This window comes from Balaenoptera musculus, chromosome 10 (genome assembly GCF_009873245.2).
Source record: "Balaenoptera musculus isolate JJ_BM4_2016_0621 chromosome 10, mBalMus1.pri.v3, whole genome shotgun sequence".
In the NCBI taxonomy this organism is placed as follows: Eukaryota; Metazoa; Chordata; class Mammalia; order Artiodactyla; family Balaenopteridae; genus Balaenoptera; species Balaenoptera musculus.
Genome location: NC_045794.1, coordinates 65,294,126 through 65,308,139, shown reverse-complemented (window position 1 = coordinate 65,308,139; position 14,014 = coordinate 65,294,126). Strand labels below are relative to the sequence as shown.

At 35.9% G+C, this 14,014-nt stretch overlaps 1 protein-coding gene across 8 annotated transcripts in view; it reads left to right on the top strand.

The window, feature by feature from the left end:
- Positions 1-14,014, top strand: part of PPP1R12A (protein phosphatase 1 regulatory subunit 12A) — a 149,372-nt gene that overhangs the window by 57,326 nt on the left and 78,032 nt on the right. For all 8 annotated transcript variants that reach the window (XM_036865562.1, XM_036865569.1, XM_036865564.1 and 5 more), the window contains exon 2: positions 1,429-1,559. In XM_036865562.1, the coding sequence (XP_036721457.1) occupies positions 1,429-1,559 (131 nt within the window). The remainder of the gene's footprint in view (positions 1-1,428; positions 1,560-14,014) is intronic.

Below are 14,014 nucleotides of genomic sequence, written 5' to 3'. Positions count from 1 at the left end.
GCAAAATTCCCATTTTCGTGAGGGATTTTGTGAGGATAATATATACAAATCAGTAAAATAGATAAAGCACCAATCATACTACTTGGCACAAAGTAAGCATTGAAAAAAGTTCCCTTCTTATTTACTATAGGCTGCGGTTCTCAAAAGTTTTTCATCTCAGGACCCCTTTATACTCTTAAAAATTATGAAGGACTTCAAAGAGCTTTGTTTCTGTGGGTTGTATATATTAATATTTATAATACTAGAGGTTAAAACAGAGGACTCTATATATTTATTAATTCATTTTTAAATGAATTAAAGCAGTACTTTACCCATGTTATAGAAATGGCATTTTTAAATTAAAATAACTAATTCATTTACTCCTGAAAGCTTGAATTTTATCATTGGCAACAAATACTGTTAGTTTTTTTGACAGACTTTGTTCATTTTCAAGAAAATTTCTGCCAACATTCAAGTTAGACTAACTATAGTTTGCCATTTAAGTAAAAATGTATTCCATAATGGCCTATATGGGAAAAGAATTTTTAAAAAAGAGTGGATATATGTATATGTATAACAGATTCACTTTACTGTACATCTGAAACTAACACAGCATTGTAAATCAGCTATACCCCAATAAAATTTTTTTTAAAAAATTATGTTCCATGGAAAAAGTGGCTAGATCAGCTTGCAAATTAATTGCACAAGTGTTTTTCCTCAGGGCAGTCATTATACTTGGAAGAAATGCTTTATGCATGCTTCCTGTCTTGTTCCACAGAGTATTTAAAAGATGTATATTCAAGAGTCAAAATTTAATAAAATTTATAGTTTTTACTGCATTGTCAAGGACATTCATAAGTAAAAATAGCTTGGGAAAGAAAAAAAACCTGTGAGTGCAGAGTGGTGAATACAAGGACAGTAAAGTGCTGTGTTTTGTGTGTTTTTTTGCCACTGCCTTGATTTATTCTTAGACAGAAACATATTTACCACTAGTGCTTTTGCACCCTCAAGTGCACATGTCAACACAGTGAAAAGGGGAAGTACCATCTTAGTATTATTTTGAAAATAGTTTTGACTTTGTCACCTCCCTGAAGGGATCCCACTCCCTGAACAGACCACAGTTTGGGAACCACTGCTATAGAGGATATTATTGGTACTTAATTATAATGTTTTGATTGTTTCCATGTTGACATGTACTTGTTTTCCTCATGGGGTTGGCATAAAAAGTCTAGTCACGTACAGTATTGTTATATGGGTATCTAAGCAAGGACTACTAAAATTTAGGTAGTACCATTGGCCTACTTCATAGCAGTACAATCGAGATGGCAAGAGACTACCTTATAGAAAGTATGTTATAAAAGCTTCAAAATAGGAATTTTATTCTATTGATGTGTTGTTGGCAGTACTGATTCAAAGTTTTTCTAATCCTGCTTTCTGTTTTGTTTTTAGGCTTGCATTGATGACAATGTTGATATGGTGAAGTTTCTGGTAGAAAATGGAGCAAATATTAATCAACCTGATAATGAAGGCTGGATACCACTACATGCAGCTGCTTCTTGTGGATATCTTGATATTGCAGAGTAAGCTAGTTCTGTGTTTGTTTTTATCCAAATACTATTTAGAGATTTGAGATTTTATAGAAATTGTTGTTATAGATAAATGAGTGAACTCTTATATTGCCTTAATTCATAAAAATTATTCTTCCCAGGAAAGAGAATAAGTAGATCATGGGAATCCAAATATTGTCTCTTGGTGTGAGATCATCTTCTTGTCTCCCTACTGTCTTTGACTTTTGGTACTTTGAATTGATATGAGTAATTGTACACATTCTCCAGCCCCATCTCCTTTTCTTTTGAGTACATGTATTGTCAAATGATTCAAGGTTAATATTTAGCAATCTAGTATATCCCTATGTAATCATGAATTTTTAGGGGAAATTAACAATAATTCTGAATTAGGTTACTTTGCTAAAGAAGGAATATGGTACATAGTTCTCCAATTATTCAGTATATTTATGCTTAGTTTTTATTAAGATTGTTTTCTAAAAACATGAAAATTTAGTGAAAAATAGTCATATTCTTAACTACCTTTAATAGGGGAGTACTTTCTGAGAAAATTTGATTCTTCAAAAATTTAACAAGGAAGTATACATATCCTGACAAAATAATCTTTTTATCAAATTATCTTATTTTTTCTTGTTGCTGTGTATCCAGCACCATAAACATTTTTATTGTCTATCTGCTCACATCAAAGCTTATCAACTAATAAATATTGAATATGGTAGTCCTACTCTGTGAATCTCTCTTAGTAAGTCTTCATAGTTTTATTTCTTTGTACATTTCATGCACACATACACTGCCCCCCACCCCAAGCCCCCATGTGTATTGGAGATACAGTATACCAGTTTAAAGGAGAGGCAGTGTTAGGTGAAATGAAAAGTGCTCTGGGAATCAGAAAATCTGAGCTATTTGACTCTAACACTGACTGCGTTACACCTTTTGATAATTTGTTTCCTCTTTCTGGGCTTTGATTTCTTTATGTGTAAAATGAAGGATTCTTTTTGCCATTGTAAGTCAACAGTGGTTATTCATAATTTTAATTGTGGTTCTCTTCATTCCTTTCTGTTCTTTTCATGCTCAACAAAGGGTTTGGATTTCATCTTCATAGAAAAAAATATCTAAGGTGCATTTATCTTCAGCTGTCCTTAAATATTTGGTACTTAGGCTCTTAAGTCAACTAATGTGGATTATGAAGGCTTCCTCAACCACTCTCAAGGGGTATGACCTTGGGCAAGTTGCTTAACTTTTATAATCGTCAGCTTTCTCCTCTGTAGAATGGGAATAATATTTTCTAGGTTTGTTGTGAGGGTTAACTGAGATAACCCACCAAGTATAGTTCCTGGCACATAGGAAATATTCAGTATGTATTAACTTTTGACCATTATCTTTTTTATCTTTTTGGGAAAATGAAAACCCAGCTTCTTTCTTCAGATGTGTAATCCTGTGTTTCCTTTTTAATTCATGCTTCTGAGTTTGAAAAGACAGTAATAATTGTTCTGAATAATTTCCTCTTGTAGACTTGATTAACAACCCATTGTGTCAGTTGGGATGATTTTAGATACAAGTAACAGTATCAAACTCAAACTGACCTAAAGAGAAAGGGTACTTGTTGTACAGGATAATACATAGTTTAGAGGAAGGGCATTCAGGTTTATTTATTAAGCTGCTCAGTGATGTCATCAGGGCTTGGAGTCTTTCAGGTGTTTTCTTCTTCTGCCTTTCCCAAATATGGACTTTATTCTTAGCCTTGTCCCCTCCTGGTCACAAGATGATTGCCACAACTCCTGAATTGTGTTTTTACATATGCACATCCAAGAGCAAAATAAAAAGTGGATGGGGAGTGGAAAGTATCTTCTCCATATTCTGTGACTATCAAGGAGGGAAACCTTCCCTAGAGAGCCCTCTGACTGCAACAGATTTCCCCTTAAGGGACTTATGTTGGCCTGGGCTTGGTAATTTGCCCATGTCTTTGCTGGGAGAAACAAGAAACAAGAAATGATGACTTTTCCTTTTTTGCTCTTTCTGCCCTCTGAGATTCTTTTTTTTTAATAATGATAATATTTTTATAAAAGACAGTTCAACTCTTGTGTATACTGGGCTATTTGTTAGGTGATGATTGCCTAAAACCCTTCTAAATGCATGATTATTTTCACCAGCATTATCTCTTTCAGTAATTAATTTCACTAATGAGTGAGAGAAGTTAATGAAATCCAAAATCCTAGTTTTCTTGGGTCTAGAAAACATATAGCATGGTGGCTTAAGAGGTAGGGTAAAAGATACCTCCCAAATCAGAGCATTTATAGGGTAAAGGAAGGCCCTATTAATAATGACGTAGAGACAACAGTTATAAACCATGGAAAATTGGGTCACTCTGCTAAGTGACGTATTTGGAGTTAAATTTGTTTGCAAATCCTGGTTCTGCCATTCTCTACCTTTGTGCCCTTGGCGGAGCTACTTAGCCTTTATGATTAATATTATTTATAAAATGGGAATGATCTGGCTTCTTCCTAGCTAGCTCTTGTTTCTCATATTGCTTTCTACATTTTTTACTCTGTCAATACTAGACTACTTTCAGTTCCCCAGCATTCCCTGCTGGTTCATATCATTGTGTCTTTGCTCATAGTGATTCATTTGCCTCATTTCTTTACTTGACCAGCTACTACGAGACTGTAGCAGACACAAGCTGCAGTTTGTGTTAGAATCACTTCTTCCAGAAACCCTTCTAATGTTCCTGGCTGATTCATCATCATCTCTAACATATCAGTTGTTTACATGCTTCTTTACCAACTACATTTTGCACAGAATAGTACTAATTCAACCCTATTGAACTGAGAGGTAAAACAAACAGTGAAGCACAGATAGTTCACTAAGAGGATTTGGGGATGATTAGGTAGGATATAGGGAGTTCTAAATTTTTGACCTCTATTGGAGACAGTAGAACAAAGAATGTGAGGTTGCAGTTTAGTTTCTAGACAATTAACAATTTCACATCTGGTCTCTAGCCTAGCAAAAGCCAAGTGAATAGGTGAATGATAGCTCTTCATATTCTGGCTCAATTATCTCACATTTTCACCAAAATAATTGCTTTCAACATCTCCCTGCTATGAATAAGGTAGAAGTCTTAGGGAAAACCAAAAATAGAGATTGTTTAATAATGCCCCTTCGCCAGAGTGGATTAGAGGAAGAATAAATGAAGTAGGTTTGGGGAGTATAATGTTAATGGTCAGCATATGCACTGTTTTACTATGTACTGATGGGTCAGATATTGAAATGTACGCATTAACATTATTCTCTTCCTTTGGGGTGCTGAATTGACAGTGTTACGCTCTGAATCATGTCCCCACAAAATTCATATGTTGAAGGCCTAACCCCCAGAACCTTGGAATGTGACTGTATAGATGGAGATGATTAAATTAAAATGAGGCCCTTAGGGTGGGCCCTAATCCAATCTTACTGTATCTTTATAAGAGGAAATTTGGACACAAAAAGTGGCACCAGGGGCTTGCACACAGAGAGAAAAGACAATGTAAGGACACTGTTAGAAGGTGGCCATCTGTAAGCCAAGGAGAGAAGCCTCAGAAGAAACCAAACCTGCCAACACCCTGATCTTGGTCTTCCAGCCTCTAGAACTATGAGAAAATAAATTTCTATTGTTTAAGCCACTTTGTCTATGGTATTTTGTTATGGTAATACTAGCAAACTAATACAGGCAGTATAAAATTCTCACTGTCACATCAAGGTATTCTTCCCTAAAAGTTTTAGTTTGATGTCATTGGGCTATGGACTAGAAGTAAAATTGGACATACTAGAACGATTATGGAGCCCAAGAAATTATGTATTCAGTTTATTGTTCCAGTCTATAATGATCAGTTAGTTATAACTCTAGCCATTAAGTATAACTGAATTATATATTTAAATTATGTGCAAAACATTGAAAACCAAGTCCTCTGACTTGGCTTTCAGTAACCAAGAAATAATAACAAAATAAAGAAATAATAGATAAAAGAATAATGAGATGAAGAAATAATTAGATGAAGACATAGGAGTTTTACGATGGCAGCATTTAAATTTTGTCTTTCTTTTTTATTAGCTGAAATATTTTTGTAAAGGAAACTGCCTCATATCTACTATTTGGTTACCCCTTGTACAAGTTTTATAGGAAAACAGGATATATTCTTTATTCTTTCCCTCCATATACTGATTTTTAAAATAATGAGTTGGTTTACTAGTTACCTTCAAAAAGGACTAATTGATTTTTTTGAGATCTAAATAACTTGAGCACATGCATTTAAACGTACTTGATGTATTTCAATCCATTGCAGTTATTGCCCTTATTGATTAGCAAATTGTACCATCTTTGGTCTACAAGAGTCTCTTCATGTTGGCTTCTAAGACCTTGGGACATGACCAAATAAAGTGATCTTTAAAAGCTTCCTTGCTCTTTAGTAGTATAAAAATGTTCCAGACTCATCTTTTATATTTCATGCCCTGGGTCTGGAATTGCCATTTCTCTAAGGAAACCTGTTCCTTGTAATGGGTGCTAGAAGTGCTCATTGCTGCTGCATTGATCATTCTTTCAAATTCAAATTCAGCTTCAGGGTGTCTTTCTTTAACCTCTTCTACCTTGTATCAGTATTTCCTTTCTCCCCTACTTTGTTGTCAAGAACTGTAGAATTAAAATAACACATAATTACTAATTTGCTTCATCATATATTACATATGCATTAGATTGCTTATAACAATACCACAACAATAATGATTACTGAAAGCAGTTTGAAGTTTGGGGGTTTGTTTTTGGTTTTTTGGCAGGGGTGAGGGGGGTGACATTTCTTTTTGTCCTTATGGTATCCCACTTGGAATATACCATCAAATTACTGTGTGTGCTGAAGTCACTTGGAGTAATTCTTTTCTGTGTGGTTATGCCATTAACTAGATATATCATTAAGTTCATTGTTTAAGTTTGTTTTTTTGTTTAGTTTAATTTTGTTTTATAATTTACATAAAATACCAGGTTCTAACGGCAGTTCCTACTCTACCATCCTATTTCCTATGGGTAACATTTTTAAATGTTATATTTTATCCCAGTTTGTGTTTTAATATAAGTATTATTCCCCCTTTGCAGATAAATGAAAGACTGTCATACGCTATTTCTCCACTTTTCTTTTTTCACTTAACAGTCTATCCTGGAGACCACTATATAGTGGGTTATAGAGCTATTTCTCATTGTTCTCTTCAGGTGTAGTATTTAGTACTCTGTTGTGCAGTGTCATTGTAGTTTATTCAGCTTGTCCTTCTTGATGGACCAGTGAATGTTATTTATTTGAATGACTGTAACTTTAGCCTTGGCATTGTCTTTATTTTTCACATAAACAAAAATTCCTATGACTTACAAGAATAAAACAAATATTTTGTATTTGAATAATAAAACTTAAATGATTTGTTTTATTAACATTTTGGTTATTGATGTGATTATAATTTCTTTTGTCTCTTTTTAATTTTGTCACTACATTTCTTTTTTAGGCTTCTGCCACAGATGTTTAAGGAATGCTTTTATCTTGAGTAGCTTTAGTGTTTGTATTAAACTTTTTCAATAGCAGAGAAAATTAGCCCTGTGTTAGGCTAGCATTATGTAGTTTCATAGTATATAGAATGGAATGTTGATTACTTAGTACATTTAACATATTTTTCTTCACGTTTGGAGTAGTTTTGAAGACATTGCTGAAGATTTCATATCATTATAATATACTGGTAGTGACATTCAGTGACATCTTCATGGTCTTATTTACAGCATGGAAAAAGTTTCATTAGCTTTGTAATTTGATCATTAAAGAATCAGCTATTTAAGGATATAACTGTTTAAAATATTTGTGGTGGCTTATTTATGGCGTGGCTTTTCTTCTTCATTATAACCTTTATTTCATAAACATACAACAGAATCCTCAAGATTTCTCTTGGCTTATCCTTCAGAATATATCCAGTATCTGACTATTTCATCACCTCTTTCATTTCTCCCTGATCCTGGACACTGTTCTTCACTGAAACTATTGCAGTTGGAATCATTCTAACCATAACCATCCTCTTCCCCCCATCTGTTTTCTGCACAGCAGCCAGAATGATCCTTTTAAAATATTGCAAGTGGAATAACATCACATTTTTATTCAAAGCCCTTCACCCTCCAGTGGGTTTATAATGCATTTAGAAACCAGAGTTCTGGTGGCCTACAGGCTATGGTTTGACCCTCTGTTACCTCTCTGATGTCATTTTCTCCACGTTCTCCAGGCTCTCTTTGTTAGCCAGACTGGTCCCCTTGCTGAGCCTTTAAACAAACTAGGCATCTTGCTTCATAGTTTGCACCTGCTGATTCCTCTGCCTGGAATTCAATAATGTTGTTATTTTTGGTAAAAGAATCAAATTCCTACCAATTTAAGAACTATATAAATTGCACCACCATGCCTATGAGAAACGTTATAATATTCCTGATATCAAGCTCAGAAATGAGACAACTCTATTTTAATCTTAACTCCGCTAATTAACTGCTATTAACTTTAGACAAATTACCAGCTTCTCTGAACCTCTGTTTTCTCATCTTTAAAATAGGAATGTTAACGCTTATCCCTATTCTATAAGATTATTGTGAAGATTAGATGAGATAGTGTTTATAAGACACTTGGCACAATCTGTGGCATATATTTAGTTATCAGTGAAGTTAGCTGAATTAGTTGTTGTTATTCATAATTCTATTTTTGGTCACTACTTTTAGTGAAAAATAACGAAGCTCTTGGTTTTCCTGGATTATTTAATAAAGAAAACTATCTTCTGATCATTTGGTCTTAGAGCAGACCTAGCTAGATGAGAGGAGCAGGGGAGAGTGAAGTAGTCATTTGTCCTATTTACTTTGATATGGGGGTATTTGAGCACCAAGAAGAGTTGGCAGATCCATGCATTTCGGTTATTTACATATTTCTTGTCAAGAATGATACATAGTTAGTGTAAAGCAGACTATGTATTTTGATTAGAAGTCTTAGAAGGTGAAACTGAAATTTTATTCGCAAGATACTTATTTGTATCTTGCTATAATAATAATGAGGTATATGTGCCCAAAACTAATATTCTCATATACATTCTTACTCAGTGTTTTTTAACAACTGTATGGGCGTGTTCACTGTTATTTCCATTTCACAATCAGAACTGGACCCTCATTCTCAAGACTCAAATTCTGATGTTCTTTCTGTTCTATCACAGCTGTCTCCTATAGTAGAGTTAGGCATTGTAAGATATAAAAATGACTGCAACCGCTCCTAATCTTCAAGCTTTGACTTGACATGTCAAGTCAATACCAGTACTAGATAGAATAAATGGACCAAGAGATGTACAAGGAACACTGAGGAAGAAGTGATCAATTCTGCTTAGGCCATTCAGAGAAAGATTCCAGAGGAGGTGACATTAACTGTTACATTAAACAGTGAGCAGGGTTTTTGCCTCTGGAAGTTGGGAGTTGTCTGAGAAAAGTCATGTTATTCATGAATGGGAAATAATACATGGTTAAAGCTGTTTTAACTGGCTTCCACTCTTAACTAACATTTGCCATTTCTTTGTTAAAACATATTGACTGATTCCCATAAAGTTGTTAAAACTGAACGTTGCAACAAATAGACTACTTCTACTAAGCTCACTTACTTCTGTTTCCACCAGTTGAATTGCAAGCCTACCAAAAGTTAGTTGTGTGTGTTCTAGCCTATTAATATCTATTCCACTTGTTAGTGATTATATAATTTAATTAAATATCCAAAACTGATGAAATGTGTACAAAAAAGAAAGTTATTGCTATTACTAAGTTAAATATTTTGGAAAGCCTCAATAAAGGCAAGGTCCTAAAAATATAATTACTGTTTAATTAGGTGTGGGTGCAACAAATGAAAGATTGAAAGAAAAAATATCTAGGAGTATATACTCAGATTGCTTTTCTGTTGACTTCAAGTGTTTGTTTCACTTTAAGACACTTTGAAGTCTTAGTGCATTATGACTGTCATTTATGCAAGAAAGGGAGCATGGATTTAAGTCATTGGAGACGTTCTCCAATATTGTCTACGTTGAAATAAATGTCTTGCATTTATTTATTTTCAAATATGTATTATGTTTTACTATTCCCTATTTTAATCAGCTTTTCTGGTTAACCAAGTAAGTACTGGTCGTGATTGCATTGGATAAAGGGACTTCTTTGGAGTCGTCATTTTTTGAGGAGAGGAGTGTTAGTGGAGAGAGTAACTGATAAGACAGGAAGAGGGAACTGAGACTACAGCACAGAGGAATTTGTATGCCTTGCTAACTGACCTTTAGTGGTGATGCGTTTTTAGGAACATGATGATCCTTACTCTGTATTTTAAGAAGACAATTCTTGACTGATGAGGGAGTTTGAACAGATTAGGGATTAGGGAGTTAGAGAGCCAGGCCAGTGGCAGTGAGCTTGGAAGTGGGGCAGATGTGAAAGAAATTTGGAAAATAAAATTAATAAGGCTTGGTGTGATTCACTGGATCTAGATAGTAAGGTGGGAGGAAAAATCAAAGGTAGTGATAATGCTGATAATAGCTAGCATTTATTGAGTGCTTACTGTGTGCCCAGTCACTGCTCTAAGTCCTTTAATATACATAATTTTGGCCATCCTAACAATTACATGAAAATATATTGCTGCCACCACCCCGCAGGCCCAGATGCACAATTCCAAACCCTCAAAACTCTGAAAAATGAGAAAATAAATTGTAAGTTTGGTGTAGGCTCATTTGGCAACACACCATGACTTGAACTGATACGAGGCTCTTTATAGTCTTTGTTTCTCCCCCACTTAACTAAACTTATTTTTTGCGAAAATATTAACGTGTTTGGTTATGGCGTACTGCCTCAGACTCAATAAGGGTGTTGCATAATCTACAATATTATATTTCTAAAATATGAAAAGTTTTGAGGGCTTCCCTGGTGGCACAGTGGTTAGGAATCCACCTGCCGGTGCAGGGGACACAGGTTCGAGCCCTGGTCCAGGAAGATCCCACATGCGCCACAACTACTGAGCCTGCACTCTAGATCCTGTGTGCCACAACTACTGAAGCCAACATGCCTAGAGCCTGTGCTCTGCAACAAGAGAAGCCACTGCAGTGAGAAGCCCGTGCACTGCAATGAAGAGTAGCCCCCACCTGCCGCAACTAGAGAAAGCCCGCGCACAGCAACGAAGACCCAACGCAGCCATAAATAGATAGATAGATAGATAGATAGATAGATAGATAGATAGATAGATAGATAGATAGATAGAAAGAAAGAAAGAAAAGTTTTGAAATTTGGGTTTGGATGAGTGATGGTTGGCCCGTATTATAATTCTTATTTTATAGGTGAGGAAACTGAGTCAGAGAGAGGAATTACCCACGATAATTGGCAGAGCTAAGATTTGAACCTAGACAGTCTAACTTGTCAAGTCTGCACTTTAAGACACTACACCATTCTGCCTCCCTTTCTAGCCTTTGTAATTGGGAAAATGATGCCCTTTAACTTTAGTATTAAGGAATTAAAGAGAAAGATTGAGGGAAGCAGAGGAAAGAGTGTAGTGCAATGTGAATTTAAATAGGCCTAGTTTGAGGTGCCAATTAAAAAGGTGCAATAGGAAGCCAGAACTTCTTTGGGTATGTTTATAATGCGTAAACTGAATTTCATCAAATCTAAGATGCCATCATCATAACATATTGTCATTATTTTATGTACCAATTTAAAAGGTTAAAAAAAAAAAACTAATACAGTGTGTGTGGTTTTTTTGTTTTTAAGCACCTTGGGGGTTTTTTTCCCCCCCTACACAGTATCATTCTTTATCTAATTGTAGTGTCTTGGATGCAGCATTGCTTAAGAATGTTTTATTGTTGCCTTTGGGATTTTCTTCTAAGCCACTGATAGCATTCTGCCAAGTGTTGTTGGTGGTGCTTTCTTGATCTTACTACAAGGTAGCAACAAAAAGTTTCAGACACCATCCAGGAAGACATTTTAAGTAACAGTTAAGCTCAGTAAATAAGGTATCAAAGGTATGAATGCACATAAATCAGTTGAAGTTGAAAACAATATGAATAGCTGTGACTGGGGTTACCTGAAGACAGATGATGACAGCCATATCGTGGCCATTATCCATTGCTAAGACATCATTGATTGTAAGATCAATAGATTGTAGAAGATTTCAGCAATATTAAAATTTGGGGAAAATGTATATCTTAGAATTATTACACAATGAGTAGGATTTTTGCCTCTGGGAATTGGGAGATACAGTAATAAAGTAAGACAGTAGTGCATGTAATTGATTTTAATAAACAAATATGCATTTTCAGGAGTTAGTGCATGGTCAAAGAAGTATAGTCACTGCTCTGGGGAATAATTAAGAGAAATAAGAAACGCTGAAGACAGAACCTACAGAATTTCCTGTATTTAAAGGTGGCTTTGCAAAGAGAAGAGAGGAATTTAAATCCTTCTGCACATTTTGAATTTGTTTTTGTGTTTTGTTTCGTTTTGACAATCCGGGTGCCTAGATAACTGGAAAATAGAGCCCACTTTCACAAATAGATTCATTTCTCTCACACACAGTAGCCTGGTCTTTGCTATCGGCATAATTAATTGTATCTGTAGCATAATTGAGAAACCATGATGTCAGAAATTTAGCACAGTATTTGGCAAGGTACATTAGTCCATGTTATTGGACTAGTAACAGGGTTTATATATAAAAATAATACTTCCACCTGTGGGATTTGGACAAAATGAAATTTTTTAAAAGGTTAAAATTGGTAATGTTATAAACATTACAATTTCCTGACAATTAAAAATGAGAATTTCTGCTTCTTGGAAAATAGAATAGATATGTTTTTCCCTATTCCTCCTGCTGAATACAACTAAAAAGCCTGAACATGATATATAAAATATACAAAGACTCTATAAGATGGAGAGAAGACAGAACAGCTAGGGATCTCAGGATCCAAAGAATGACAGGAGTAAGTTTTTGGCTTTTCTCTTTGCCTCAGATATACCACACTTGGAACTGAGGAAGCTGATAACCCAGAAGCACCAATGGCCCCACACTGCCCCTCCAAAAAAGCCCCAACAAAAGCCTAACCTCTTTAGCCAAATACTAGGAGAGGGGCACCCTAAAACCTTAAAAAAAAAAAAAAAAAAAAAAAAAACTCCAGCCAAACACTGCAGAAAAAAACCTTGGTCCCACCTACACCCTCGCTAGCAAAAGCCAGGTAGGGAGCGTAGACTTCCAACATTACCAGGCTATCATGAGGTTCCCTAGCACCTCTACTGTCATGATGTCAGATGAGGCCAGATACAGAGCCTGCCGAGATTTTCATCCCCATCGGATAGTTAACTAGCCCTCCCCTAACTGGCACTGGAGACCACGTGGGAAGCCTGGACTTACACCCCCACCTGGCAGTAAAAAGGAGCTCCTACTCCTCCCCACTGGGGTGGAGTCAGAAGAGGCCTGGTAGAGAGTAAATACTTTCACCACCACCCATCGGTAAAGAGGCCTAACTCTTTCTCCCCTTATGGTGTCAGTGGAGGCCACATAGGGTGTAGTAGTGAGGCACCCATAGCCTCCTTATCCAAGGAGGTATCAGTGAAGGCTTGGTGGGGAGTCAGAAGCAACAAGGAGCTGCTCCATCGCTAGTGTCAATGGAGGCTGAGTGGGGAACCTGAACTTCTACCCCTACCTTGTAATAATGAGATGGCACCTCCCCATCTTTTCTGCTAGACCAGGGCCAAATATAGTCAGCTAACATAGAAGATATAAGCACAATCTAGAGTCTCATAACATAATGCCCAGAGTGTTTAGATTTCAATTGAAAATCAGTTGTCATACCAAGGAACATCTCAAATTGAATGAAAAAGACAATAGAGACCAGCATTAAGATTACAGAGATATTAATCTTAAAATTATTTGACAAAGATTATAGAGCGGCTATCACAAAAATGCTTCAACAACCAATTACAAGTATGCTTCAAACAAATGAAAAAAAGTCTCAGCCAAAAAAAGTCTGCAAAGAAATAGAATATATGAAGGGGAACCAAATGGGAATTTTGGAACTGAAAAATCCAGTAACCAAAATGAATAGCAGATAGGCTCAGCAGCAGAATGGAGGGGATAGAAGAAAGAATTGGTGAACTGAAAAACAGAACAATAGAAATTACCAAATCTGGGCAACAGAGAGAAAATAGACTAAAATAAAATGAACAGAGCCTCAGGGGCCTGTGGGAGTATACCAGAGCGCTAACATTTATGCCATTGGAGTCCCAGAAGAAGCGAAAGAGGGCATGGCTGGAAAAGTATTTAAAGAAATAATAAATGATGGCTAAAAACTTACTCAGGGACTTCCCTGGTGGCGCAGTGGTTGAGAATCTGCCTGCCGATGCAGGGGAAACGGGTTCGAGCCCTGGTCTGGGAAGATCCCACATGCCGCGG